The sequence below is a fragment of the Rhinolophus sinicus genome, chromosome 5, assembly GCF_057876585.1.
Source record: "Rhinolophus sinicus isolate RSI-liver-muscle chromosome 5, RSI-T2T, whole genome shotgun sequence".
NCBI lineage: Eukaryota > Metazoa > Chordata > Mammalia > Chiroptera > Rhinolophidae > Rhinolophus > Rhinolophus sinicus.
In genome coordinates this window covers 37,795,248-37,820,174 of record NC_142505.1, presented here as the reverse complement: position 1 = coordinate 37,820,174, position 24,927 = coordinate 37,795,248, and the positions used below count along the sequence as shown (strand labels likewise).

At 49.8% G+C, this 24,927-nt stretch overlaps 1 protein-coding gene across 1 annotated transcript; it reads left to right on the top strand.

Moving 5' to 3' along the window:
* The first annotated feature begins 674 nt into the window (after nt 1–674).
* Nucleotides 675–23,941, top strand: RBP1 (retinol binding protein 1). Its single transcript, XM_019747522.3, has 4 exons — nt 675–934; nt 1,433–1,611; nt 21,746–21,847; nt 23,701–23,941. The coding sequence occupies exons 1-4, from the start codon at nt 862–864 to the stop codon at nt 23,752–23,754; spliced, it is 408 nt and encodes a 135-aa protein (XP_019603081.3). The 5' UTR covers nt 675–861; the 3' UTR covers nt 23,755–23,941.
* The last annotated feature ends 986 nt before the right edge of the window (nt 23,942–24,927 follow it).

The window sequence follows — 24,927 nt, the reverse complement described above, 5'->3', positions numbered from 1 at the left end:
CTGGATAAACAATGAAATATCCTGCAAAAGAATGAGGATACTTTCTATGTATGGATATGGAAAGGTCTCCAGAATATATTAAGTGAAAAAAAGCAAAACAGTGGAGTACTGCGCTGTCATTGGGTGACAGGGGAGGGGAAAATCAGCAGTATATTAATAATTGCTTATATTTGCATAAAACAGTGGGTCTCGAACTTGACTGTGCATCAGAACTGCCCAGAGGGCCTTTTTTAGCCATACTTTCAACAACATCAACCTTGCTTTTATTTGGAGAAGGGAAGTGGAGAGAGCCCAGATTTGAAATGCCCAGCTTTCCCGACCCTGGGCGCCTAGCAGCCTGGCCACCAGCGCAGGTTTTAGACAAAGACCTGTAAAGGCCTCTTTCCATAATCGCTCCAGCAACCCAAGAGACTGTTTCCTAACCCTCAAGTGGCCGCTGAATGTGAGAAGTTCACGGCTTTTGAAGGAATCCGGCAGGAACAGGAGAGTTGGGGGCAATAAAGCTGCACCCACGCCTCCATCTCTTGAAAGCGAACTGAAGGTCTCCGTGAAGTGGCCGCGAGCCGGGGACAAACCTAGCCCTCAACATCCCCTGCCCCTGCCCCCGCCCCTGCCCCCGCCCCCTACCCCCGCCCACGCCCCCGCCACGGGGGGGAGGAGCGATAGCTACAATGGATCCTCCTGCGGGCTTTGTGTACGCTCGGAATCCAGCTGTCGCCGCCCGGTAGAGCCCCCTGCCCCTGGAGAGCCCACATTTCCGGGCCGCCCACCAGCCGGGTCGCGTCAGTAGCCGCTGCCCCAGCGGAGCCAACAGCTGCTCCCTCCTGCTTCGTGGCCATCCGGCCCCATTCGCCCCCCGAAATGCCGGTCGACTTCACCGGGTATTGGAAGATGCTGGCTAACGAGAATTTCGAGGAGTACCTGCGCGCGCTGGGTAAGCCGCCGCCCGCTGCTGTCGGCCTGGGGCACCCGGCCGAATCCCCTGAGGGCCCCTCCCCAGAGCCCTCCTGAGCCTGCTGCCCGCCTGCCTCAGCCCGGACCAGCCGCGGTCCCGTGCCCCCTCCTCCCGGGCAGCAGAATGAGCGTCCACTGCCACAGGGTTGTTAGGGTTCATTGGTGGTAAATGTCTGATAGTTGGCTGTAGACGTGGATAATTTCATTAGGAAAGCTGGGTTTGGTTTGCTAGTCCTTGTTTTTAAAGGGTTAGCATAAGAGCAGAGCAGAAAACTTTGTTTCAGAAAAAAGAAAGAAAAAAGAAAAAGGCACAGACTGGCTATGACCAGAAACCGCACGAAGTGAGAAGGGAACCCCAACTTGGGTCCAGATCTTGTTTAACAGGGAAGCAGACCCCTGAGGCCCCTCTACCTTGGGAACAGTTTTCTTGAGTTTTCTGGCCAACTGTCTGCCCCTCTCTGTCTGGGCACCTCTGCAGATGTCAATGTCGCCTTGCGCAAAATCGCCAACTTGCTGAAGCCAGACAAAGAGATCGTGCAGGAGGGCGACCACATGATCATCCGCACGCTGAGCACTTTCAGGAACTACATCATGGACTTCCAGGTTGGGAAGGAGTTTGAGGAGGATCTGACGGGCATAGACGACCGCAAGTGCATGGTGAGGATGTGGGCACACCCTGGCAGCTCCCACCCAGGCTGCCTAACCAAAGGCTGGGCTGCTTCGTTCATTTGAGAGGGGATCAAGGACTGTAGCGTTCTCAGGGACCAGTGATTTTGGCACTCTCAGCCCCCAAGGTAGGCAGGACCCGTTCATCAAGCATCCCTCTTTGTCGAAACCAGGTGGTAATAGTCATGAAAGCTGCGGTTTGTTGAGTCTCTACTGTGTCCTGACACTGAGCCAGGTGCTTGATACACTTGACTCCCACTAATCCCCTTAGCAGCCTTTGAGGGAGGTATGAGTACGCCCATTTAACAGATGAGCAAACAGTCTCAAAGAGACGAAGGAACATGCCCAGAGTAGCACAGCTAGGGAGAGGCTGGGCTGGATTCCAGGCATGTCTGATGACTCTGCTGACTGCACTCTGGGCTGGTGAAGGCCCGCCTGAAGGGAGGAAGGAAGAAACCAGGGAGCTCTCTTTTGAAACGTAAACTTCCTATCTGATCTAGCATGAAGCTACTCTAGGAAGCACGGGGCACCACAATCCCTGTCAGCAGTCTTCTGATCTGCCTCTCCTGGTCCCCAAACTGGGATTCGCTTCTGGCCACCCCTTCCCTACTCTATCCGCCACTGCCAGCTGAGCTTCCTTTGAACCTTGCAGCCAGCACCTACTCAGGAGGGCAGTTTCCCTGCAGCCCAAGCCAGAGGAAGCAGCAGTGGACAGGGGAACGGAGTGAGCTCCCGCTCCCAAGGGTAGGAAGCTGGTGACCGGGAGACCCCAATTAGTGCTGCCACGGCTGACTCCAGAAGCTCGGCCCCAGGCCTCCATCAGCATTCTCAGGTCACGGGGAGGTCAGCGTGCTCCTGCTCTCCCTTTCACTGTCCTGGGTCCAGATCTAGTTTATGCTCATCGATGAGGCCCTTGCCCTCCCCTCCCCGTTCCGCTATTTACCAGGGGTCTGCTGTATCCCCTGCCAGTTATTTTACACCACAGCCAGCGAGGAAGGGGTTAGTCACCCCGTGTGATACAGTAACAGGAACTTGCAAGAGATGGGATTTGAACCCTAGGTCTTTGGACTTTGACGCCCCTGCCCCTGCTCTCTGCTAGGCTTCTCTCTGCTGGTAGCCTTTGCAGAAGCCAGCTGGTTGAGGTTTGTTAGGACTGTAGTTAAGGAGTGCTGGTGTCTGGGAATAAGGAGCCCCAGGCTCGGATGACTCATCCGCCTCTTATTGATTCATCTGAAAGCAGTCAGGAGTTAGTGTCTGAGCCTGCTGTTTGGAATGATGGCGGAAGAGGGGTAGCAGCAGGAAGTATCCTTTGAGAGGCCACTAGTGGGAGAAAACACTATTGTTATTGGGAAATGTCAGGTTGTAACTTTAAAAGGCCCCAGGTCTCTTAATCTGCCCAGAGGCTCAGAGTAGAAAAGGTCTGCCTGGTGAGGTGGGGACCCTGCCTTTCGGATCGCTGCCCAAGATCTGCTCCCTGGCCTGCTGCATGGAATTGCACTATAAAAATAGACATCCCCAGCTTACTTTTGGGGTACTCACACAACACATCACACACCTCTGTTTATTTTGGGTCACCCACAACCTCTGGAATGTGTTGGCTTATACTTGATTAGTTATCTTTGCTCTTTCATTCCCTCCCTCATGCATTAATGCATAAAACATTTATTGATCACCTAGTAATACTAGATAATACTCATCAAGTGCTTACTATGCACTATACCATTCACATTTTATTTAACTCACTCGGTCTTCACAACACCATTTTCAGCCCCATGTTACAGATGAATGTAAGGTAGGACTTCATGACCTTGGGGAAGTGAAGTAAATGGCAGAGGAAGGATTTGAATTTGGTCCATCAGCTCCAGAATACCTGCTGTAAGCATTGCACAGTACCTGCCACTTTCCTCACAAGCTAGTCACTGCACCAGCGGCAGGAACATAGCCGAGGACGTCACCATCCCTGGTGTTCAGGAACTCAGTCTCTGGTAGAGACAGACACACAGACAGTCTGAATGCAGTGAGATCAGTGGAGACAAAGGGAAGCGCCCAGAAGAGGGAATCCGGGAGTTCTCAAGGAGGACACTTCTGTACTTGATTACAAAAGAAAAGGGGATGGAAGGGAGCAGGTGCCCACCTTCAATTCTCAACCCAGTGTTAGGACAGTGGTAGGTGCGCAGGTGTGGGAGCCCAGCATCTGGCAAACCAGATGAAATCGGGCAGGACTCGAGGTCACCCTTAATGTCCCACGATTCAGTACATGGCCACTCACTTACCTTGATGTTGCTTATTGTGGGAGGGGCAGCCCCTCTGCTCGGGCCTTCCCTTGACCCCTGCCTTGCCTTTCTCTCCTGGCTGCCCACAGTGAAGAGCATGGCTGAGGGGGTGTTAGGATAACAGAATTATAGCAACTGTCCAGCCTGCAGCTTGTGAGTGGAGGGAGCTGCATGCCAAAATGCCATGCTGGCTGAGGTCTCTAGGCCTTCAGGGGACCTGAGCAAGTGGCTGCCAAAGACAACTTCCCCACCACCCCTTCTGCTCCATATGCTCGCAGCCACTGGGAGGAAGCCCGTTTGTTGTCAGCTTCAGGTTGTTTCATTTTAGTGTGGGCTTCCCAACACATTCCAAGAGTCTCGTTTCCCACTGGGCTCATTCATGCATCTGTTTTCCGTATTCCTCTCTTGCTCCTACAAGCATTTCAAGGTGCTTGCTCTATCTTTGCAGCCTCTCTGTGTTACTGAGATGAATAGCACGAGAGTCCTGCCTTCACAAAGTTCAGCATAGTGAGGGAGACAGAACAAAGCAGCCAATCATACTGTGACAGTGTGCCGATAGGGGAAGGACAGGCAGAGATGGAACCCCTCCTGGGCCTGGGAGGTCAGGGCAAGTTCCCACAGGAAGTGGAGTCTGAGCTGTGACTTGAAGGATAGACAGGACGTAGCCAGGCAAACAGGAAGGGTACAGAAAGAAGGCAAAGGGCAAGAGAACAGCACTTGGTAAATGCTATTTCGGACATGTCCCAAACCAGGCCCTGGGCTCAGTGTGGGGACACGGAGGCAGCAAGGCCTCCTGGAGCACTCAGGCCAGTGGAGGAGACAGACACATCTCCAGGCCATTACAACGCAGTGTTGTGATGGAAGCACAGTGGGCTGAGAAGCACAGGGCTAGGGGAGCAGGTGGGGGAGCAGTGGTCGTGGAAGGTTCCCCAGAGGAGGTGGCACCTGAGCAGTACAAATAAGAATTAGGGCAGATGTAGGCAAAGGATAAAAGCATTCCAGGCAGAGGGAATTGTGTGCACAAAGGCCCCGCAGTCGGAAAAGGCCTGGTTGGGAGGAGGTTGCGAGAGGTGAGAGGTGCTGTCTACAAGACTTCAATGGATGGGGGCAGCTGGTTAGTTCAGTTGCTTAGAGCGCGGTGCTCTTATCAACAAGGTTGCTGGTTCGATCCCCCCATTAACCACTGTGAGCTGCACCCTCCACAACTAGATTAAAACAACTACTTGACTTGGAGCTGAGGGGTCCTGGAAAAACACACTTAAAGTTAAAAGAAAAAAAAAAAAAAGCCTTCAGTGGAGTAGAGTGCAAAATGTGGCCAGGGGAGAGAGAGAGGAGAGTGAAGAGGCCCTGGTAGTGAGCCCCGAGGTGGCCCTGGCAGGCCATAGGGAGCCCTGGCTGGGAGAGGCTTCACCAAAGCTGACATTCCTCTCTGAGGCTTCCGGGCTCGGCAATCTCTGACCCTGCCTGTCTTCCTCGGGAACACAGATAAGGTTCCCAGCCAGAGGGTGAAATCCGGCCTGCAGATGTGTTTTGTTTGGCCTGTGCAATGTTTGAAAAATTTCAGAGCCAGTTGCCAAACATTGTAAGATTTCATTTAAAAAAAAAAAAAAAAAAAAAAAAAAAAAAAAAACACCAAAAAACATATTTCTGGCTGTTCTTAAAAAAAAAATCAAGATGCTAAAAATGCTCGTTGTCTGATTCTTCCTGTGCTGTGTGGCTTCCTGGGACACTGTCACAGTTGCTGCGTTTAGATGGGACATTCCCCAGTTTAACTCAGTGCTCACCCCACCCTGTTACCTGAAGTCAAGGGTCAGCTGGCCCAGCATCACTGTTTACGCCGTGGTATCTTTAGAGCAGTGGTTCCCAAAGTGGAGGCCAGCGGCAGCAGCATCCTAAGAACGTATTAGAAGCACAGATCCTCCGGCAACACCCCCGCCCACTGAATCAGAAACTCTGGGAGTGGGGCCAGCAGTCTGGGTTTCAGTATGCCCGCCATGTGGCTCCGATGCAACTGAAGCTTGCAAACCACTGCTCTAGAGTAAAGAAACATCTCTCTGTACCTGCATCACTGTAAAACCAGGTGTAGAGAGCCACATACCCCCGGCCTGGCCAGTCCATCATCCTACCCCGATGGACAGACATTGCAATCCATGCTCAGAACCACCTGAAATGGGTCTGCGGTCTCTCTCCGGGCTGAGGCGTGGAGGGATTCAGGTCTGTGTAGCCCAGGATCACTCAGCTCGCATTTCCAGTCTGTTCTATTCAGATTTTACATGACCCACAAGCAGCAGGGGCTGTCATGTCGGTGGAAATGTATAGACTGGACTTGGCTTTTCTCCACTGCCTCCTGCACGCCTTTATCCATTCAGATGAAATCTCTGGCCCCGTTTGAAACCAATATCCTTAATTGAATCTAGCAGGTGTAGGTTTTGGCAGGGTGGGGGACCTAGAAAAAGGAAGGTGCTCCTCCACTTCAAAACTTGTTCCCCACTCCTGGGCCAGCGAATCCCCCGGAATGAGGAATGACTGGGTTCTTTGTTCCCAACTCCCCCCAGCATGAGCAGCTTTTGTGGGAGAAGACAGAGCCTCAGCTAGGAATCATAACCGTGAGCCTGATTCTGCGTGGAGGTGGCAGAGGGGCCATTTGTCACCCCACCATGGACTCTGGGTCAGGTTTGCCCTGGAGGAGGCAGCTTTGTTCACTCAGGAGCCTGGCGCCTCCTGTCCTGGCTGAGGCCTCAGCTCTGAACTTAGGATGACCCCTTCCACAGAGCCTGCCTTCTGCTTCCAGTCCTCCGCCCGCTGTGGAGTTCTTTGTTTTTATTGTAAAAGGGAAGAAAATTCAAATGGCAAAGGAGAGAGTGGACTAAAAAGGAAAGGACCCCTTCCCTCTCTTGGCCTGATTCCCACTTCCCAGAGGTTATTACTCTCAGCGTTTCTGGAGGATCTGTCTGGAAATCTACCTCAAATATATACAAAAGCTATCGATTTATTATTGATCAGTTAACTAGTCAATATCTCTAAAGCCAGAAAGGGAGGAAAGGGAAGGGAAGGGGAGGGGAGGGGAGGGGAGGGGAAGGGAGGGGAGGGGAGGGGAGGGGAGGGGAGAGAAGGGAAAAGAAGGGAAGGGAAGGGAACGGAAGGGAAGGGAAGGGAAGGGAAGGGAAGGGAAGAAGACCCACTCCTCTACATAATTTTTTTTTTTTTACTCAGTGGTATTTCTTAGGCATCTTTCCATATCAGCACGTCCAGATTTTTCTGAATTCTTTTTTAACCATCTATGTTTTCTTCCCTTCTCTCCCTGACTTCCTTACTTCTGTCTGTCCATCCGTCCATCCATTCATATATGAAATCCATCAAACTGCTGATAACACTTTGGTTTAAACTCTTCCCATCTTGTAGATCCCATTCTTGACTCATTAAAGAGATTTTTTGGTTCTTATTTTAAAAAGTACAATGCCAATGGCAGAATTACCTCCCTGGGCTGCAGAGCTGAGAATGCCATCAGATTTGGCAGCCTTCTGGGAGCTGTCCCTGCCCAGATCAGCCACTCAGCATTTGGCTGGGTCCTTTCCAGGATGGAAACACAGAGTCTCTTTCATGTCTTAGCTAAAGTTCTCCGACCTCTGAAATCTGTGTCAGCAGCATGCTTTTGAGGATTACTAAAAGAAGAATTAAAGCAACCCAAATACAATTCACAAAATAGCTTTCAAGAATCACACTGGTTTGTTAGATTTTGTTTTTTGTTTAGCCCGAACGAAGGAAAATAACATGTACTAAATCCCTACTAAGTGCCATGTCTGCACCAAATGATTTTAGCACTTTTTCTCTTTTGGTCCCCACAACAGCTGTTCTATAAGTGTCATTAAACCTACTTTACAGATAAGAATCTGAGGCTCAGAGAGGTTAAGAACCTTTGTAACCCAAGGTCACCCAGCCAGCTGGTGACAGAGGAAGGATTCTACTTAGATAAAGGTCTCTATTACTAAGTTTCCCATGGAGCTCTGCTGAGGGCTAGCACTCTTCTTCCTTACTATGAGCCTCACTGTAACCTGGAGTTAAACTCAGACAGTATTGACAAGGTGTGAAGATATGGAGAAGAATGACCTTAAATGATTGGACACGATGCCTGTTTTCACATCTGCGAAATGGGCATCATTATTGCTGCTCACAAGTCAAATTCTGAGGACCACAGAGATAGTACAGGGGACATTGCCTTGTAAAGCCACAGTACTGTGTGCCCTTCTGATACCCTAGACTGAGGGGTTTACCATCCCAGTCTCTAAGGATTTCTAGGCCCTCACATTTAGCCTGGAACCAAAAAAAGGTGGGTAGGGCAGGAAAACCCCTCCCGCCCTCTGTAGGCATGCAGAGGCTGTAAGCTGCTCACTACCCTTAGGCTCCCCTTTCCCCATGGGAGTCTCTGGAAACCAGGCCCTACAGCCCAGGTCCTATTGCAGACATTTCACATGTGATTGGCATTGATTCCTATTTGACTTGAAATTGGTTGACATCTCCTCAGAGAGCAAGAACCATGCCTGATTCACAACAGTTTCCTAGCTTCTTCCCTGGGAAGCATTTTTGTAGTCATCTCTGTTGTATAAACTAAGTTGTGCTAGAACACACACACACACACACACACACACACCCCTTGTCCTCCAAAGGGGAACCCCAGGTCACTGTCATGCTGCCTGAAATGCCTCCCTTAGAGCATATTTATTTCGGTTAACTATCCAAAGACGTCTCTAGGTGTTTCCTTTAATCTGCAAATACCTGAGAGGGCTAGCTGTCTTTGATACGGGATGTTAATCTTTCCTTCCTGCCTGCCTTCCTCCTCCCTCCCTGGCTGAGTGTTCAAAAGCATCGGAGCACTGTGGGGAAGAACCGTATAAACAAAATGGATAGGAAGGTGGGGATGGAGGGAAACCCAGGCTGCAAAACCCACCTTTGTCAGCCTTATAACACACTGGCCCTGCTCTCAGAAAATGAGGGGGAAAATCCTGCCTGACAATGTGCCGTGAGTCAGAAAAGTCATCTTACACTTTGACTCAGAGATCCCACTTATGAGATTATATTCCAGGAAAAACATTCACAAGAAAAGGCTGTATCCATTTGTACAAAGGTATTTGTAGCTGTGTGGTAATAAGCCTGCACAACCCACAGAAGCATAGCCACCGTGGGAGGGCTACTCTGTGGCAGGCCCTGCCCTAGCACTCTGCATATCATTTCACCCTCCAGCAACCCCAGAGAGAGGGTGCTTCTCTCCCATTTCACAAACGAAGCCGAGGGGCCTGCCCAGGGTCACACTGGTGATTTTCATTCAGATCTCTCTGACTCCTGTTTTGTATAATTTACAGAACAGGCTGGTACCTGCTGGTGTTCCCAAGTGTGGGGACAAAGTCCCAGGGAGCAGTTTCCAGGCTCTTGACCTCACGTGGAAAGGTGCTGGCTCGGGTAGTAGATGGCCATCTGCTGTGACCTGTTGGCCGTCAGCTGTAACCAGTTAGCCATTGGCCACTGATATAACTGCCGTGGCTGTGCTGGGGGGTTGGTTGATTGGCAGAGAAGTGGATGGCGGATTGCAGCTAGCTGGTGGGGTTAGCAAGCGCAGATGGCGGATTGTGGATCCTGTGGATCCTACTTCCTGTGCCTCGCCCGGCCGCCTGCAAGACTGGGGTGCAGGAAGACCCCTCATTGGGGTGCTGGTGGATATTTGCTTTTGTGTCTCAACCAGCTGCCATGGAGAATATAGAGGTATGACTCCCCTATCTATGGCTCCATTGGTTTTCCTTATTGGCCTCGCCATATCCTGTGTTCTAGGGCAGGGAGCGGGAGCTGAGACCCCGCATGACACCCTGCATGACATCAAGTGCCGGAGAGCCAGGAGTGGTTAGAGTGGCTGTGGCTTTTTAATTCCATAGACCACTATATAGCCATGTAAATGACCACTGTGAAGATAAATGAAAAGCTTTGTGGGCAATCAGTCAACAAGTGCCACAGATTCTGCTGTTTAGCATCTCTTTCCCCTTTCCCCATCCCCACAGTTCTGCCTGTCTCTTGCCTATAATAATAATGACAATTAACATCTCTTGTGCTTACTGTGTGCCAGGCTTAGCTCTCTCCATGGATTATTTCATTTCTGACTGCACATTGATCTCCCTTCCACCATCCCCAATATTTTAGTCCATCCTTCCCATTCTGAAAAGGGAATCTGATTATGCTACTCCCAGCTCAGAATTCTCAGAGGCTCCCCAGTGCTGACAGGCAAAGCCAGGCGTCCCTCGGGCTCTTCAGGATGGCGAATCCTGCCTCTCCAGCCCCATTCCCTACCTCACACCTGTCCTCACCTATCCTACCCTTTGCAGGTGCCTTTACTTGCCGTCCCCTTTTGCATCTCCCTGCTCGCTTCCCTGGGGTAAGTCCCCTGCCTCCTCCCCCAGGAAGATCATTATACATTGGTCAAGACCAGCCCAGGCTTAACTGTTCCATCTTGCCCTGACTCCTCACCCCACCCCTCCTCTCCTGCCTCACTGTCCCTCTCTGTGGGTGCTGCTCCTAGGGCACCTGTGACCCTTGTTAATGCATCTGAGATTCTAGACAGTGGGGCCCACACCTTTGTATCTCTAGTGCCCAGCACAGGGGGCTCCAATGTGTTTATCAAATGAATCTTAGTAAAAATAAATAGCAGAACCTCAATATAAGTGGTAGCCATTCATCAAATCACTGCAAGATCTACTTGCCATTGCAATTGCCAAATGTATTGGGTATTTCCCATGTGCTAGGAATTCTGAGCACTTTCCATGCATTCATTCTTCTATTCTTCACAATTCTATGATATCAATGCCAAAATTCTTCCTATATTATATATTAAGAAAATGAAAGGCAGAACAGATATCTCTTGTCTGAGATCAGGTAGCTGATAGAACCAAGGTTTGGATCCTGGCAATCTGACTCGAGATTGTTACCAGAGAGGGAAATGCAAGGGAGTGAGGTTGGTTTACATTCCAGCTCCCCAACCTTGGAGGCTCCTTGGCTGGCCAAGAACCCAGCTTTCAGGGCCGAGGGCAGCTGTTCCTGGTTCTCCTTCAAGCTCGTGCTTGTCTACAGCCCAACTCCCTCTGTGGCAGAGCCTGGCAGTCAGCTGAGTTGTCACCAGGTTAGCTCTGGAGCCAGACTGGCATCTTTGGAATCCCATCTCTGCCACTTACAAACTGGCTGCCCTTACGCAAGTTACTTTACCTCTCTGTGCCTTTACTTGTCTGTGAAATGGGGATAATTATAAAGTAAGGGGCACTTACTTTATACTCCCTGGTGAGGATTAGATGCAGGAAAGCCTTCACCCAACTGCTCTAGCAATATGACTTATTAATTCTCTCACCTTATAAATTATGTCCTCCAGAAGACAAATTCTGGGGATGGTAACATGTGTGAAGGGACACCCTGGCCATCCAGAGTAAAGCTAGTAGTGTTATGTGAGCAGAGGCAGGCCTAAAAGGGCACGTGCCTCTCCACACTCATACACACAGGCTGGGCAAGGCCAAGTGCAGAGGGGAACTACTGCTTACCAAGTATTTTATATGTCCAGCACTGAAATAGGTCCTTGCAACCCCTTGTTTCATTACATCCTGATGGCTCTGTTCTGTAGCAGACTCATTAGCCCATTTTGCAGATGAAGAAATGGAGGCTCATTGCTCAGGGTCACCCAGCTAAAAAGAGGTGGGCATAGATTGGAGCTCAGGCCTCTTTGCAAGGCTGTCATTGGGTCTCCCCTGAATGCCCAGCTCAGGCAGGTGAACTGGCTGAACTCAGGCTGAACCAGACCCAGGCCCACAGCCTGCCAGGTGCTATGCCATGGTGATGGCATCCATGGCAGCAAGATGTTCTTATGGGAACAGTAGGTAGACCGTGGGTTCAGAATTAGGCAGAAGGGGGTTTAAACCATGAGTGATACTCTTTCTGGCTGTATGGCTCTGGGCATGATAACTAAGCCTCCAGGCCACAGAAAATCAGGGCCAGCATCGCTCCAGTGGGTAATACAATTCAATAAGGCTAATCTATGGAAGAATAAACACCCACATTGCCTGGCATATTTTGTCTAAAAAAAGAAAAGCAATCGGTGTTCATTCCCTGAAAAATTACAAGAGAATCCCTAGAATATTTTTTTGCCATTCATTCATTCACTCATTCATTCATTCAACAAATGGTAATGTGCATTTTCTCCCCATAGATTTTAATGTGGGGGCTGGTATCCTGCGGTAACTAAAAGGATCCTAGACCCCAAGGAGCTCTCTGTCAACAGCTCCTGACCTGCTCACTCTCCCCCGTTACTAACCTAACGTCTCTTATCTCTTGGGAGTTCTTTGTTTCTGTTCACCTTGAAAGATAAAAAATAGAGGCCAGAGGCTCCTTGGAAATGATGAGGCCCCCAGTGGACTCTGCCTTCCAGAGCCCCCCTGGGCACTCACTGGCAGGACAGCCTCTCCTGTATCGCCGCTCCGCGTGGGCCTGATAACCCTTGCACTGGCCTGAGTAGCAGAGTCAGTTCTGCCTGCCAGATCAGCAAACATCTGGATTTTCCCTCGCACCACGTTTGGCTGGTTGGAGCCACAAATATGTGAAGTTGAGGAAGAAGCAAGACTGTGAGAGTGATCCCCCCAGTAAATTCTGAGTTTGGGGGTGCAGGGTCAGGCTCCATGGACAGGATCAGGTCAGGAGAGTTCAGCCCATTTAGAAGCCACCCGCACGTAAGCCCTGACCTCCCTGCGTCTTTCCAGGCTGTTCCCTCTGCATGGGAGTCCCTCGTGCCTCTTTTCCAATTTCTACCTCTTAACCTCACTCTCATGGTGTTTTTTGGTGTCAATTCCAGTATTACTTCCAGGATCACTTCCTCCAGGAAGCCTGCCCCGCTGAACCTCTGTCCCCACTTTGGAGACTGATGACGTGCCTTCCCACACCTGCATAACCACCATCGCCTCCCCCTACCCAGCACTCCCCGTTGTGCTAGAATTCTGTCTCCTTGTCTTCTCCCATAGTGAGCTCTGGAGAGCAGGGTCCACATCTTACCTGCCTATTTTCAGCACCCAAGGCCGGTGAGCAGGTGTGGAGCCCACAATTGCTGCATATTGTTTCCTTGCATGGAACCATCCTGCAAAATCCTGCTGCTCCTTCAAGGGTCAGCTTACATCAGGGAACCGCAGAGCACAGGAGCCAAGAACATGGGCTCTAGAGCAGGGGTGTCCAAACTGCGGCCCGCAATCCATTTTTTATTGGCCCGCAGAAAATTTCAAAAGTATATTTAGTTTACTTAAATAAACCAGGTGAGGCAATACGTACTTCACCTCGAGTGAGTGGCCCGGCTGTTTGTGTATTTTACCGCATATGGCCCTTGGTGAAAAACGTTGAAAAAAGTTTGGGCACCCCTGCACTAGAGTCACATCTCGTCTCCCCACTCAATGGCTGGGTGACCTTAAAGCCTCAGTCTTCACATCTATAGAAGCGGGAGAAGCGTAACTGCTCCAGGAGGTTTAAGAAATCACCGTGCTATGACCCATGTTCTGTTTACTATCCTGCCGGGCACATAGTGAGCGGTCAATACATGTGGTTAGGATGCTGCTGATGAGTGATCCTATTACCGCCACCAGGAATCCCCCCCTAACCCCTCCGGCTGGGTGGGGTGCCCATCACACAGCCCAGCACAGAGCAAGGTGGGGTGGATGCCAGTTTGCATGTCTGCCTTCCCTCCAGGCTGAGTGGCAGGCAGAGCCTGGGTCCAGCCCAGCCTCGGGGCCACCATCAGTGCTGGGCCCCTCAAATGACTGGGTTCCACAGGAGCCCTGGGGCCATTTCCAGCCCGTTCCCCACTTCCCCATCCAGAACCTTGGTCTCATGGAGCCTTGAGCTCTCTGACAGTTTCTTGTTTTAAAATTGATTCTAGGCACTTTCTTAAATGTTTATGGAATTTAAAAAATGACATGTCAAGGTGCGTCTTAGCATTTTGTCATTTTGTTTGTCTTAAGAATGTACCGTTCGTGGTAGCCTCTTTGTGGTATGAGAGTTGCATTCTTCCATGCCCACAGAGGCCTCACTGTGGCTTTACTGGTTTGTAGTAGTTGCTTTTAACAGCTTTTATGTCCCTAATTACTCGTTCACATTTTAAGGCCTTATTAATTTAGTTTTAATCTGCTTTTAGAGTGAATTGGCTTTCGCCCCTGATTGTGCTGGTTTTAGATAATTGCCAGCCCCCTAGGAATGGATCAGAAGAAGAGGAGCCAGCCCATCCCAGCACGCAGCAGCCTGGCCTTGTGGCTCGTGCACTTCTCAGCTAGAAAGAACTGGGTTTGTGTGGCGGCTCAACTCCTAACCCCTACGTGGCTTGGGCTAGTTACTTAACTCAGCCTCATTTTTATCAGCTCTAAAGCTTGAAGGTCAAGTGAAACATTATGGAATCCTCCCAGCACAATACCAGGCATTTGCAGGTTCTCTGTTACCTTCCCTGCCCTTCCCATCCACTCTTTTAATACAAGCACTAGAGGTTGAGGACCTCCTTATTGTCCCAGGAACCCTCCAAGGGTGAAACACACTTTAAAATCAAACTCCAGGAAGTTTGACCAATTTGCATCATTTAGCGATTCGCATCATATTTAGAAAGTGTCCAGTCACACTGGTTTTTCATCTCCCCCACCCCACTCCCCAGCCCCCACCCAGATTTAAAGAGCACAGGCTTTGGAGTCAGACCTGGGTCAATCCTGGCTCTGGCTTTTGCAGGCAGAATCACCATGGGCAAGACCTGCCTTCTTAAGACCTGGCTCTGGAACCACAGAGATGACGAGATTCAGTCCCAGCCCTGCAGGAGGTGGGCCATAAGCAGAGGGCCTCCTAGAACTGGGTGGGGCGAGGATGGCGGGATGAAGTAACGAATGTCACAAATTTTTAGCAGCCAGCTTGAATCCTACTAGCTGTAGTTTATGCCAGGTCACTGCCAAGAGATTGGTCTATTTAGAGAGAATGGTCTATCACTCACAGTACAGGTCATCGGCCCAAGGTAGGGGGACTTTGAGATTCCCCTGGGACATACTTCCTCAGGCCATCTGCAGGAGCAGGTTTTCTGTGTCACTGGTCCCCATACAGCAATGCCAGCTGGGCTTTCTAAATGGGCAGGGGAGCTAGATAATGACTTTTATTTTATTTATTATTTTTTAACTTTTTAAGTTTATTTTAAGTGTGTTTTTCCAGGACACATCAGCTCCAAGTCAAGTAGTTGTTTCAATCCAGTTGTGGAGGGTGCAGCTCACAGTGGCCCATGGAGGGATCGAACTGGCAACCTTGTTGATGAGAGCACCACGCTCTAACCAACTGACTGTGTTCCCCGAAAATAAGACCTAGCTGGACAGTCAGCTCTAATGCGTCTTTTGGAGCAAAAATTAATATAAGACCCAGTGTTATTCTACTATAATATAGTACTGGGTCTTGCATAATATAAGACTGGGAATATAATATAATATAATATAATATAATATAATATAATATAATATAATATAATATAATATAATATAATATAAAATACCGGGTCCCTATATTAATTTTTGCTCCAAAAGACACAGTAGAGCTGATTGTACGAGTATTTTACGTGTCCTAGGTTTTATTTTTGGGGAAACATGGTAAGCTAACCGGCCCCCCCTAGATAATAGCTTTTAAAGTGACAGTCCCTTGTCAGAGTGACGCAAAGCTGTCTTCATCCATCTGGTGGTGCATGTTGTTCTGGGAAAGCTGTCAGCAAGGCCAAAGTGTTCGAGGTTATTAGTTTTTAATAGAGAAATCAGACCGGCTTGGCTTTACAGCCAGTTGCTCTGGACTCCAGCAAATTTGCAGCCTTTTAGGTGGTCTGTGTGGTAAGAATTACTGCCAGGAAGGGAGCTGAGTATGGCATACTTCCCCTTGTCCTGGGATTTGTCTTGGCTTCATGTCCAAGGTGGAGTCCAGAGCCCACAGGGTGGAGGCGTGGAGCAGCCCTGCCCAGCCCTGTGCTTTGTACAATGTCCACTCAGCCCCCAGAACACCTGCCTCCCTGTGCCACTTGAAAATCATCAGGAATATCCTCTTGGCTGAAATCCCCCTCTTACACCCTGGTTAAATTGATTAAGCAGTGGTGAGTGTCCAAGCTAGAAAAATGGATTGAATAAACTCTTAAAGACGCTTTCAGATCCGACATTCCCAGGACAAGCTGACTCCTTGTCCCAGGCGTCCCTGCTCCCGGTCCAGCGAAGGTAGCTGGCAGCTGCTTACCACAGTGAGGTCCCAGAATCACCTCTTCTTGGGTGCTGGGGAAGCTTGTTATCGGAAGTTGTGTTCTGTGTCCCAAGAAAACAAGTGGCCGTTATTTGTTACCCATTCTCCTTGCAACATGGTTCCCTTCCTTCTTTCCTCTCATTTGTTTGTGGGTGATCATCCTGCTCCCTGACTGACTCCCTGTTCTGTGCTTAGGGCAAATCTGATCCCCTGGGCAATGGCTGGTTTGTTCCCACAGGATACAAAGATGAAAAGGGAAGTCCATACTCACCACAAATGAACGTGGGGTAGCGAGGTGGGAGAACTAAATCATGTTTTCGGAGCCATCACAGCCATCAGTGGGGAGTCTCCAAATAGATCTTCTGCTTGAACAGAGACTAATTAAATTTTAGGGGAAGCGAACTTTGCTGCGCTCCTGGGCGCCCTGCTCAGCAGGCAGCCTCTGCAAGGTCTCCTCTTGGAGCCAGGTCTCCTGGAAGGGAAGGAGCTTCTCAAACATTTAACCACAATGCAGAGCACATCCATCACTTCTTCATAAATTTCTGGGTCTCAATTATCATTACCTAGTGCCTCATCTGCCAGCGCTGTGTGTTTTTCTCTCATTCTCAGCACAACCTGGTAAGGTCAGCCCTTCGATTATCTAATGTGACAACAAATTACCCCAAAAGTGAAAAACATAAAACGACAACCATTTATTCTCATGATTCCGTGGGTTGACTGGGCAGTTCTTCGGCTCCATATGACTGCATTCAGCTGAAGGCTCAGTTGGGGGTCAGTTCTCCTGCAATAACCTCACTTTCTCCTCCTCCAATACTTCTCCACATGACCTTTCTCTCCGGTAGAATAACCCAGACTTCCTCAGAGCACAGCAGCTCAGTTCTAAGAGGGAAGGGTTCCAAGAGGAGAGGCTCCCAGCGTTCAATTGCTTATGAAGGCCCTGCCTGCATTGTGCTGGCTAACGTCCCACATTGGCCAAAGCAAGTCACACAGCCAAGCCCAGAGTCCGTGTGATGCGGGGGTGAATATCATGAAACAGTCTGCACAGTAGGTGCCGTTAATCCCTCAGATGAGGGTCCTGAGGCTCAGAGAGGTCCGTTCCCTTGGCCGGTCATTCCACGTCGCCAGGGACAGAGGCCCAGGTCTGTTCACTCCAAGGAACATGTTCTTTGCTGACAACACTGGGTCAGCTGATGAGGTGGCGGTACAGTGGGAGACGGGCAGGTACCAGGAGCCCAGCGTACATGACGTCTGAGCTTCCAGGCCTCTTTAACCCAGAGGATGGCCCAGCAGATCTCCCTGGCCCACCTGGAGGGTGTGCTCCCTGACGGTCCTGCCCAGCAGATCAGAGCCTTGGGACTGTGTGAGGCCACACACAGGAAGCGTTGAAAACACGTTCCAGGCCACGGTCCCAGTTTTTAGTCTGGTACTGTGGCCTCTTCTTCCCCCAGCCTTGTTCCTCTCCTGCTTTCCCTCCAGGATGGCTTCTGCGGCACGGGCTTGCTGGTCCTTATTCACTATTGGGAATGCCTTCCCATTTTAAAAACTGGCTGACATTTCCTATGAGAATGAGGAGCCCTCCCGGGTACTGCAGCCTCTGGGCTTCCCCTGATCCCAGCACCTACCACACTGGGCACTTCTCCATCTGCCCTGCTCTGCAGTGACCTCTACAGGGCAAAGGGCCCTCAGGACCCATCCCTGGCTCTCAGCACCCACACCCAGCAGAGACTGGATTGAACAGAAGAGGTCCTCCTGGGGACTGCTCCAAGGCTTAGCACGATGCTCATGGTTTTTCTGCAGCCCCCAAAGATTTTAGCAGACATCCGCTGGGGGTCCTGCCCTGGGCTGAGAAACAAGGGCACACTGAGTCAGGCAAGGCCCAGGCTCCAGCCAAGTTCTTTCCTTCAATAGCTGGGTGACACTGAGAAAGTCATTTGACCTCTCTGAGCTCAGCTTCCCTGTATATCCAATTCAGATAAGAATAGTCTGTTTTGTCCAGCTCGTCAGGATCTTGAGATTGAGAATGTGCCTGCTTTGGAAACTACCACAGCCTCTTTGTGTTAGGGATCTTTCTTGTTGAGAGGTCTGATTTGTAGGGCTCTAAGAAAGGATTCTCTACTCTCAAAGAACCTCCAGCTCCTTGTATCCCTTCGTCTATCACGATGCCTGAAATTCTGCCATCCAGTGTTCCAAAAGTTGCCAAGTGATCTAGAAAGGATGACACGTGAGCCAGGGCGAAAAGCCTGCTTTACCAATAATGAACGTGTGTTTCATGCTCATTCTGATATCGGTGTTGGAAAGTACATAGGGGTGAGCTTTCTGGAGATGAAGCTGGCAATACTTAATCAAAAGCCTTAAAAATATGCACACTCTTTAATGCAACAATTGTTCCTCTGGAAATTTATTCGAAAGAAACGATGCGTTCAAAACTGTGTATACAAGGAAGTCTTACTTCTAGAAGCACAGAATTATAAATAACTGAAATGTCCAAGAATAGGTCATGGGCTAAGTAACAGTATGTGTGTGTACAGTGAACGACTCCTGGGACCAGCTCTGCAGACCTGTGACCAGTGCAGATGCACAGGGCCCCACATTTAGAGGGGCCCTGCTGTCACCGTCATAAAATTCTTAATTTTCTAAAAGGAACCCCTTATTTTCATTTTGTGCTGGGCCCCACAAATGATGTAGCCATTTCCTGGATATTATGTAACAATTAAAATGATGCTTAGGGAGAATATTTATGGAAGTGGAAAATTGCTTCTGTTAAATTAAGAAACCATAAATAATGCAATCCTAAATTTTTAAAAACAGAAATATATATATATATATATATCAGTAGACACTTTGGTCAACGTTGCTCAAGCAGTAGTTCACCATAATCAGAAGTGTCTGGACGCTGATGGTAACCACTTTGAGCACCTCTTGCAACTGTAGAAGTCAAACGTGACTTGTATTCATCTTTTGTTATTGGTATATATTGAGTATTACAATTTTAATAGTTTTTTCCTTTTTTAAAATGTGTACACATTTTTTTGGCACACACACATATACATATATATGTATATATGTGTATATATATACATATATATGTGTATATATATATACACATATATATATTATTTCTACTACTAGACAGAAGTACACCAAAATGTTAAGAGTAATTATCTCTGAAGCAGTAAGATTACAGGTATTCTTTTTATTACTGTGTTCTTCTTTGAGGATTTCTTGTTTTCATTGCAGACGGTGTGAATATGCTCCTTGACTCTCTTATTTCCGACAGAGGCAGAAGTGTGTGTATCGTAGCTGAGAAGCAGCAATTCCCTCTTGGCCTCCGATTGAGTCTGGAGCCCTCAGTATGCACAGTAGACTTCTGGATAAACACATGGAGAGAAGTTTAGTTGATAATGAAGCCAAGTGTTCTTAGGAGCTACTTGAAGTCAAGAATTGTCTGATTTCTTAGTCCCCTTTTCCTCACAGGCCTGGCATGTGACGTCCAGGGACCGGACATCTTGTCTTGTGGCCTGAAGTCATTAGTAGTCTTTACCCATAACACACCTTGTCAGATATTAACTTCATTATGTTCTGACTTGGAGGTGGGACCTTCTCTCTGGCTGGGGGCTGGACACGTGCCCCGAGTGATCTCTGAACCAGGGAGAGGAGCCGCCCCCAACCCAAGTCCTCCCGTGCCCTGTCTCCCTCTGGGAACAGGCTCCAGGAGCAGAGGTCCGATTTATTCCTGTGCAAAGCTTGGGGAACCCAGCTAGCTCCACCTGTCACCCTTGTGCTTGTGTTTCGTTGCAGGCGTCATCGCAGCAGCAGGGGGCAGTAGTGATCAGCAAGCCACGGACAGAGATGGGTTGGGGAGGGAGGAGAAAGTGGTCCTCCTGTAATGAGTGCCCCACTCGCCCCACACCCATTTCCCAGATTTCTCCTTCTCTCCTACATCCTTATCTGGCTGTTGCTGACTGTCCTGACACAGCCGAGCAAGGCCAAGAACACAGGAACACAGAACCTCTGTAAAGGCAGAGCCTCTGAGTGAAGAGCTTCTGACGCCCTCATATGACAGATGGGAACACTGGGCCCAGAGAAGGGACTTGCTCAGAGTCAGACAGTAAAAGAGGGTCCAACAGTGTTCTAACCAATACAGTGGGGAACCCAGGGCTCATAATGTGGAATTGCCCCATATAGAAGGGCTGTTCAAAGGAAAGTGGGTGGCTACAAATAGGGGAGATACCCACTGCACCTGCACACACATCCCATTGTAGACCAGGAACTCCTGGACTGTCTCCCCTCTAAATTCCAACTCTCTGAGCCCCATATTTCTGGGTGGGCCCTTGGCGCTCCATTAAGGCCGATAGCTCCCATTGGCACAGGTGGGGCCTCCTCCGCTATCTGTCTTCCCTCCACACACTCAGCACCTAGCAGGGCACCCAGTGAGCAGGGAAGATGTGAAGGCTCCAAGGTGGGGGGGGGGGGGGGTGGCGAGTACCAGCAGGGCAGGTGCTTCCTCCTCTTTCTCCCACAGTTCTCAGGAACCCTCCCACGTAGCTTCCTGAGCACGTCTCCTGAACGCGTCTGTGCTATCCTGTCTCTGTGCTTTATCTCATGGTGGTCCCCCGAGAACCCCTTTCCCCAGCACCACCTTTCCTCTGCTTCAGCTCCATTCTTCTGCCCGTCAAGGCCTCGCCCTGGTACCTCCTCTTCCCAGAACCTCCCTTCTCTGATTCTCTGGGCGCCTGCTGTGACTCATGACACTGAGCACCTAGGGAAATGTAGTCCAGTTAGGAGGGGGCCTTCAGAGTCCCACAGCTCTGTGTTCTGACCTGGCTCTGCCATTGACCATCTGGATGAACTTGGCAAGTCCCTTAACCTGATCTTTAAAATGGAGATGCTAATCCATGCTCCCAATGGACAGTCAGGAGGATTTAGAGACGGCACAGGGAGTGCCTGGAAGAGCTGCCATTCATACCTGTAGGTGGTTATTTATATCTGAGGTCGTTCTCTAAGATGAACAGCTCTGTGAGGGGAGGTCTGGGGTCTGTTTTGTGTCAAAACCTTGCAAATGTTGAAAGAATGGATGGATGGATGGGGTCTGTTTTGTGTCAAAACCTTGCAAATGTTGAAAGAATGGATGGATGGATGGATGGATTGATGGATGGATGGATGGATTCTGGGGATAGGTAGGGAACTCTGTGAATTATGCCTCTCACCAGCAAGATGCAGGACAGCAGCCTTCACCCCACCCACACCCAGTGTGTGCTGAGCCCTCAAAACTCTCCTCCCTTCCCAGCCCTATTTTCAACCATTACACTCAGAGCCCCACCCCAATGACGTCTTCCTCTTCTAATTACCCTTTTAAATGAAATTCGTCAAGGTTTCTGTAAATTGTAGAACGGATTTGCATATTTTAATAAGAGCCCATGATGGATAGGGAGTCTTAGGCTGCAACTTTTCTACAATGAAACTGACGTGAGCACACCTGGATTGTCAAGGTGGGGGCTGCCCCTCCCCCAGCCTCCAGGAGCTGCTTACTCGAGACTGACAGCTGTGTTTTTTTTTTTGCATGGCAGACCACGGTGAGCTGGGATGGGGACAAGCTCGAGTGTGTGCAGAAGGGTGAGAAGGAGGGACGCGGCTGGACTCAGTGGATTGAGGGAGATGAGCTGCATCTGGTAGGTGCCTGGGGTTGGGGGGACGTAGCGCAGGCCAGGTGGGGCCCCAGAGGCCCGGGTCACTGTTGAAGTCCAGATGAGAGAATGCCCCATACCTGGGCTTGGTTCCCCTCTGAAGTGTCTCTTCCAAGGGCCTGGAGAAAATGCTTGAGTGGCTTTACAAACTGAGCTATGCATTTTCAAGATCAAGACTGGCCCAGCCATCCATTCAGAGGGAGGAGGGGAGCAGGTGCATGTGCTAATCGGCCAGGCATCAGCCAGGGCGCTAAGTAAGCCCTTCTCATGTCTGCGTCTAATTTCTTAGCAGGCCCATGGGTCAGTACGGCCGTGGTTCCTATTTTGAAGGTGAGGACGTGGAGGTTCGCATCCAGATTACACACATAGCTAGAGAGCGGCAAAACTCAGTTTGGTCCCAAATGATGTCTATGGCACCCTACCAAATTGTGGCAGACAAGAACTGAGAATGCCCCAAGCTTCTCTACGACATGATCTCAACAACCTAGGTCCATTGAGGAGAAGCGTTTCTCAGCTCCAGTGTGGGTGCCACTCACCCGTCCTCCAGCCTGGGGCTTCTGGTCAAAGCCACTTCTACTCCGTCTATTGTCTGGGGAAAGCAGGCACAAATCCAGAGTAGAGGCCTTAGCCCCTGGAAGGCCAAACTAAAGTGTGTCCCCTGAAAGGAGCCCTCCATCACTCCTTCTGCCCCAGGTACTCCCCAACTACGTTCCTTCTGAGAAAGCAGCCTGGTCCGGGTGACCTGGGTTCTAACCCTGACTCACGGTGCCTTTGGGTAGGTGCCTTCCTTCCCTCGGCCTCATCTGCAAAATGCCATCCTACTACATAGGGGTTCTGCAAAGATGAGGGTCGGCAGGAGCTCTGGGATGGACCTGTGTGTTCTGAGAAGAGGCACGAAGGCATTATTTCAGAGGCAGCTTAGGATAACACAGAGAGCCTGGGCTGCGATGCCCGACCTTGAGCCTCTCCTCCGTGGGCCTCTACTTCCTCAACTGGAGAGCAGTGAGGGTAGATGATGTGATCTCCATTGACCCTTTCAGCTCAATAGTGGCTCTGTGCAAACCGGGGGCTGCAGGTTTCTTATTTGGCTGTCAGCGGGCTTCAAATTTCTTTAGCCAACAATTTAAAAATTAGGAGATGTCACATAAATATTCTGATTTCCAGCCTCCTTAAAAAAAATAAATAAGTAAAATAAAAGCTTAGAAGTTGTGACAACACTGTGCTGTCATTCCCCCTGGCGGCCCTCAGCAGGGGCTGCCCTGTAGGCATGGCTGGGGCTTTCTTGGTATATTTTATTACTACCTGGGCTCTTTCAACAATAGCAACTCCAGTACTCCACCCACTGGGGTACTGATATAACTGGTCTAGCCTGGGCCCAGGCATTTTTCAAACTCACCAGGTAACTCCAACGTGCAGCTGAAGCTGGGAAACACCATGCTAGTTTGCAACCCTAGTCTGCAGCGACCTATTGAGCCCTTGAGGAGTCGAGCCTGGTATCTGGACCTGATTTCTTCCCTGCCTGTGCACAGACTCTCCTGAGACCAGGCCTGAGGTTCTTAAAGCCTTTTGGCCCTTTGAGGAAGAAGGGAGGCATCAGAGGGTCCTATTGGTCAGCTCTGGGCCACATCTGTTTCCCAACCAGCTCTGTCTGCAGGCCGTAGCAGCAACCGATCTCCACCTATCCAGTTCAGCTGACTTTCCAAGGAATAGTTTAGTTCAGACCAACTCTTGGGAAAAATAGCAGTCACTGAGTATTTTCAAAGTTCCTGGCCCTACATGCACGAAGCCCCAAGGGTGGCCTTGCTCTGGCTAATGACAAGCCTCTGCTTTGCTTTCAGGAGATGAGAGTGCAGGGAGTGGTCTGCAAGCAAGTATTCAAGAAGGTGCACTGAAGCCTGGGCAGACCTTGGTCTCGAGGAATGAGTGGCGTGGACGTGTAGGTCAGGAACCCCCTCTTTGCACAGCACGGGGCAGAAACACCTAGCCACCCCCACGTGTCTGTTAGCAGTCTGTCTCTTGGCTTTGTCCCTTTTCCTTTTCTTAAAATGAAGCCATCCAATAAAAGTGATCTCTGCTTGAGATGTCTGTTTTGGAGGCGCTTCAAAACCCCACTGTGCTCACTGGGCTTCTGAAGTCAGTTTCTCCTGATGCCACCCCTGCAGAGAAGGGAGAAATTTAGCCACTAAATGCTCCAGATTTAGTCATGACATACCTGTGCAGTCTTTCCCCAGGACACAGGCTTGGACCTGGGATGTGTGGCCTAACATTCAGTCACCTATGTACCTACCACATGACATGTCCAGTCAGGGCCAAAGTGCAGGGAGTGCCACAGAAGCAGAGAAGACGCCCTCCACACTGGGAACTTAGAGCCAAAGTAAGGGGATCCAACTGACAGAGATCTCCAGCTCTGCATGTACACATAGGAGCTTTTCTAAAAATTACTTGTGAATGAAATGGAACTGGATAGACTCCTAAGGCCAAAGCTAGAATGAGGGGAACCTTAACCAGAGACAATTACCAGCTGGATTTTATTTCAGAGGTGTCATGAACACAAACTTCACCCACCCCAAACACCCCCCACCTCATCTATGGGCTGATGTAAAGCCTTCCTTTTCATGGTTATGGATGAGACTTAACTTGCAAATTCCCCCAGGAGAGGGAAACCTGCCTCATGTCCACACTGAAGTATAAATAACTGTTAGTTGTGCCTTTGCATAAAGAAACACAGGGAAACTGAAGGGTAAGTGAGCAGGTGGAGCCCACTGGGAAAGGGAAGACTTGCGTCAAGGCCCCCCTCAGCATGAAGTCAGCCTGAGCTGTGTTCTGCCCCTTGGAATGATTACTGGCCTCTGCCACTAGATGATCGTAATGCCCTCCACCCAGTATGGGGCAGAGGCCAAGGATACTGCTAACCATTCTGTAGTGCACAGGGCAGCCCCCCACCACAAAGAATTATCCAGCCCAATATATCCAAAGTGACGTAGTTGAGAAGCCCTGTCCTAGATAAATGGAAGAAATGTTTAATATTTTTTATCATCAAATTCATTGCCCTAGCCAAACCAAGG

What these genes read in the sequence shown, in the direction of transcription:
- RBP1 (XM_019747522.3), top strand. Translation starts at nt 862, where the DNA reads ATGCCGGTCGACTTCACCGGGTATTGGAAGATGCTGGCTAACGAGAAT. An exon ending in GGAGTACCTGCGCGCGCTGG is followed by an intron (nt 935 to 1,432) that starts GTAAGCCGCCGC and finishes GCACCTCTGCAG; the next exon opens with ATGTCAATGTCGCCTTGCGC. An exon ending in AGGGAGATGAGCTGCATCTG is followed by an intron (nt 21,848 to 23,700) that starts GTAGGTGCCTGG and finishes CTTTGCTTTCAG; the next exon opens with GAGATGAGAGTGCAGGGAGT.